General features: G+C 41.2%; 1 protein-coding gene across 3 annotated transcripts in view; it reads right to left on the bottom strand.

Annotated features, from left to right (window-relative positions):
• The window catches only part of mib1 (MIB E3 ubiquitin protein ligase 1), a 106,725-nt gene that overhangs the window by 476 nt on the left and 101,249 nt on the right, over nt 1–5,000 (bottom strand). The window contains exons 20-22 of one of the 3 annotated variants that reach the window (XM_056471180.1): nt 3,803–3,874; nt 3,367–3,467; nt 1–1,065 (exon numbers count right to left, since the gene is read on the bottom strand). The exon at nt 1–1,065 is cut by the window's left edge and continues 476 nt beyond it. In XM_056471180.1, coding sequence (XP_056327155.1) covers nt 925–1,065; nt 3,367–3,467; nt 3,803–3,874 — 314 coding nt within the window. In that variant the 3' untranslated portion in view covers nt 1–924. The remainder of the gene's footprint in view (nt 1,066–3,366; nt 3,468–3,802; nt 3,875–5,000) is intronic. The other 2 variants (XM_056471188.1, XM_056471195.1) reach the window with 2 other exon arrangements.

Genomic DNA, 5,000 nt, shown 5'->3' with positions numbered 1-5,000 from the left:
AGACGCCGAGTTGTTAATGAGCAGCTACGAATTCATTTCTTTTTTTGGTCAGGCTCTCTCACGGCCTAGTTAAAGTAAGGCCCCGTTTAACAACGACAGGTTATATTCAATAGTATATTCCAGCTCATGTCAGACTTAGTGGAAAAGATTAAAAAATATAGTATAAATTAACTAGTAAGGAACAGCACCGTATTCCCGAAGGGTGAAATGATTTCATGTGTGTGTTTTTGTCGAACAATGGCACAAAACCAGCAGTTTTGATTCTTTTTGATCGAGATCTTTGTCGTATTAAACATCAGGCAAGAGAATAGTGTGCATAAAGTAGGATTGCTGGAGAACAATCCAACATCGATGGTCGTTAAGTGAATTAACATCATCTTAAAGTCAACTGTAAGATCTTTCCAGCCTAATAACACTCTGTGTATATATGTGTGTGTGTGTGTGTATATATACTGTAGGACAGCAGCAATCTGAGAGAGCGACATGCAATGTTATACTAACAGTACACTGCTAAAAGATGGACGCCTTTTCGGACAAACGATTGAACGCTACGTCACACAAAATGAGAAACCTCCAGAAAAAGTTCGAGTGGGAGTTCGGTCACATCCTAAACGTCACCATGCTCTACACGGATACTGTAGATACATCAGGATATATAAGCATAATACACTGGCGTAGATGAATTATTACACCCTGACAGAGTCAGTTCATGTCGGTGCTGCTGAAAACGAACGTAAATGTGGGCACTTGAAAAATACAGTCATCAAACGAGTTTCTTCCCCCTCGAACATAATTAAAACCTTAATATTGAAGATAAAACCAAGATGGATGTGGTAACACTGATGACTCTTAGCTTAGCTTGAGACACGGAGAGCCTTGCAGATCCAGGGAAGGTGCTTATGAGAACCACACAGAAGCGGCGCTCTAGTAAAGCAGGATTCGGCGCTCGATGGCCTTGCGGCAGATCGGGCACTCGCTCATGCGGTCTCCGCACAGCTGACAGGTGCCGTGGCCACACATGAAGATCATGTTCTTCAGGCGATCCAGACACACCGGGCACATAGTCTAAGAGGAAGAGAAACGTGTTCAATGAGCCATAAGTCCAAATCTGTGGGTAGACCGTAAATAGATTCAATTCACTGTTTATACCAGGCATGGGCAAACTCGATCCTGGAGGGCCGGTGTCCCTGCATAGTTTTGCACCAACCCTAATCAAACACACCTGCTTGTAGCTTTCTAGTGATCTTGAAGACACTAATTAGGGTGTTCGGGTGTGTTTGATTAGTGTTGGAGCAAAACTCTGCAGGGAAACCGGCCCTCCAGGATCGAGTTTGCTCATGCCTGGTTTATACGGTTTCAATTCTGTAACACTTTCGGCTAAATCTAACACGATCTTACAGCAATTCGTAACTTTGATTTAGTGGCTAACTTGTACGAACAGGGTTATACACATTTTACTACTAAAATTCCATGATTTTTCCAAGACTTTCAAGTAAATTTTCATTATCTAATGTTTCATGTCTACAGATGCGTGGTAAAAGAAAAACAATGCATGTTTTACATTTATTCTATCGTAAAACACGCAACAATCTATTCAGTTTAAATTTATATCTACGTTTACATTTAGTCATTTAGCAGACGCTTTTATCCAAAGCGACTTACAAATGACGACAAGGAAGCAATTTACACAACTATAAGAGCAGCAGTGAACAAGTGCTATAGACAAGTTTCAGGTGTGTAAAGTCTAAAAAGCAAAACATTAGTAATGTTTTTTGTTTTTTTTGAGAGAGAGAGAGAGAGAGAGTACAGTTAGTGGTATAGCCAGAGAGGCAGTTACAGATTAGGAAGGAAAGTGGAGACTAAATAGTTGAGTTTTTAGTCGTTTCTTGAAGACAGCAAGTGACTCGGCTGTTCTGATGTAGTTAGGGAGTTCATTCCACCAACTGGGCAGATTGAATGCGAGAGTTCGGCAAAGTGATTTCTTCCCTCTTAGGGATGGAACAACGAGGCGACGTTCATTCACAGAACGCAAGTTTCTGGAGCGCACATATATCTGCAGAAGTGAGAGCAGATAAGAAGGAGCAAAGCCAGAGGTCGTTTGTAAGCAAACATCAGAGCTTTGAATTTGATGCGAGCAGCAACTGGCAGCCAGTGCAAATGGGTGAGTAGCAGAGTGACATGTGCTCTTTTGGGTTCATCAAAGACCACTCGTGCTGCTGCGTTCTGAAGCAGCTGAAGAGGTTTGATAGAGTTAGTTGGAAGCCCGGCTAGTAGAGAGTTGCAATAATCCAGTTTGGAGAGAACAAAAGCTTGAACAATGAGTTGAGCTGCATGTTCAGATATATATATCTATATAAAATTGATTTAGATCATGCTTACACCGCACTAATAATGATAGTGAGAGTATGTGATTGGCCAAGAACAGAAGTTAAGACAACTAACCCATGGTTTCCGCTACATTCATTCTTCCATGATGGGGCGCCACACCAAAATTCATCCCACCACAGCTACATTACAACTTCCCATTCAAAATATCCCCATTCAGTAGTTTTTTTTTTAAATAGCAGGTTATAATTTCTGTTATATCAATCCACTCGAACCTTGCAGATGAGCGATTGATCCACTGAGGCATCAGCTGATTGACGATGCTTTCTTGAAAGCTTGAAACACTGTTAGTGATGTCATCAGCACATAAGCAGCCAATAGTGTTCAGCTTTTTCTGACGACTCCTCCCTCAACATTTCATTGGCTGTGGTTTGGTAGCTTGACTGAGCTGTTGGGGAACTAGTTGGTCAGATCTTGTAGTGTGTGATCCCCTTCTTGTGAATCTTTACGTAGTGTCGCGTAGTGTGAACACCATAGAGATTAAAAGACACAAAATCAAGTCATGTAGCGTGAACAGCACAGCGATCTGCCGATGTTTAAAATCCTGTAGTGTGAACTAGGCTTTAGTTTAAGCAAATTTGATGAACACGATCGTGCGTGTTGATGAATCCGAAGAGTCAATCACCGGATTTCGCTGTACTGCGCTCGATTCCTACATGCGTTCCCCTAAGCAACAACATCGCTGATGGTGTCCGTATCCCTCAAAGTTGTTTAGGATTAAATGTTTAGAGATAGTGTGACAGAACATGTACTTATGTGTGCCTTTGGTGCACCCCTTCATGCTTTTTATGTTCATGTCGAAGCACCAGTGGCACCGAAATACATATGCTGATTCAGTCTGGTGCATACAGGTTACATATGTATCTGGTTTCGGTATCCAACCCTACTTTTAAAAGCCCTATAAAATACAGTTTATTATCATTCTATAAACAAATAAAGGAATTAAAATGATCTATACCATTTGCACGCTGCCATACTCACCTGCTCTTTGATATCCTGCAGTTGCTGCTGCAGCTTCTGTACGTCTGCGTTGACATTAGTGTTGTCTTTGTCCCTCTGCAAGGCTGGGATATTTCCGCTGGCTGAAATGCAAAGCAAAATCCATTGAGAACAAAATATACACACCAGGTCCACAGCCAATCATGATGCTTATAAAAGTTCATGCTTGGGCCTCAGCATTTGCAGACCCCAGAGCATTCTAACGTCGTAAATGTCTGAATCGCTTTATAATTCTGAAAGTTTTGTGCCTTTTCTGACTTTAGGACTCAACCCACAGCACTAAAAACGCAGCGAGCTGCTCGACAGCCTCTACTGGAGAGAATGACCAATGCAGGGGTGAAGATACGGACTTTGGAGCCCAAAGGAGCAGGAAGAAGTTGAGGCAGGAAGAAGTTGGGGTGAGGAATTGAATACTTACACCAACTTAGGGCCAGATTGTTGGGCTGGAGAAGATCCTGCGACCCCCCTGCCATTGAGTTAGAGCCCCCTGCTGAGAAGCAACCAGTCACAGTGTTACGTAATGCATGCAACCTCTGGCTGCTGGATCCGGGGGCCGATCCAGTCTGGCCTGTGGCATATTCTACTTATAAATAGTCATTAGAGGGAGCAAAGAGGGAGAGCAAGTTTTTGACACAAGCTGTTATGGATGGGAGGCTTCGGTGTAGATTAAGGTATACATCATTTATGGCTGCAGGACTATCCTTCACAGCACAAGTGATGACAGTCAGCTTTAAAGAAAAAAAAAGGGAGGATTTGAAGAAGGGATGCAGCAATATTCAAATTCAACCTAAGATTTTGTTTGTTTTTCTTTTTCAATTTTAGTGTCAATAATCAATAAAAGTTAAATTTATACTATTGACAATAATACATTTGTTTTCGCTTACCTCATTGGCAGATTACTTGGCTTGTTTAATAGAAAAACTCATTTAATTTTGACTTCATTTATTTTATTTTCGGCTTAGTCCCTTTATTCATCCGGGGTCACCACAGCGGAATGAACCGCCAACTTATCCAGCACGTTTTACGCAGTGGATGCCCTTCCAGCTGCAACCCATCTCTGGGAAACATCCATACACATTCATTCACACTCATACACTATGGACAATTTAGCCTACTCAATTCACCTGTACCACATGTTTTTGGACTGCAAGGGAAACCAGAGCACCCGGAGGAAACCCACACGAACGCAGGGAGAACATGCAAACTCCACATAGAAATGCCAACTGAACCAGCTGAGGCTCAAACCATCATGGTGACAGCACTACTTGCTGCGCTAACGCTTCGCCTAATTATTGACTTGATTTTGACTATTGATATTGATTTTTTCTAGAAAATGCTTCTTGATTTAAGAATTTTTAGATACTTGGATTAGAATTGAGACAAAAACATTTTTATGCAGACAAAAAAGCATTTTTTTAATGTAGTGTATTATCGTGGTCAGTAATCACTATTCCCACATGGAGTCTGCGCACACAGAAATCGTCAGATTTCCGTAGATTTTTATCCCATCGAGTCTTTTTATTTACTTGTGTAGATGTGCGTAAATTTATATTCATTTCATTTCATTTTTTAAATTAATCTCAGTAATATTATTCACAAACATGAAAGTTTGTATA

This window comes from Danio aesculapii, chromosome 2 (assembly GCF_903798145.1).
Source record: "Danio aesculapii chromosome 2, fDanAes4.1, whole genome shotgun sequence".
In the NCBI taxonomy this organism is placed as follows: domain Eukaryota; kingdom Metazoa; phylum Chordata; class Actinopteri; order Cypriniformes; family Danionidae; genus Danio; species Danio aesculapii.
This window is presented reverse-complemented; position numbering and strand designations above follow the sequence as displayed.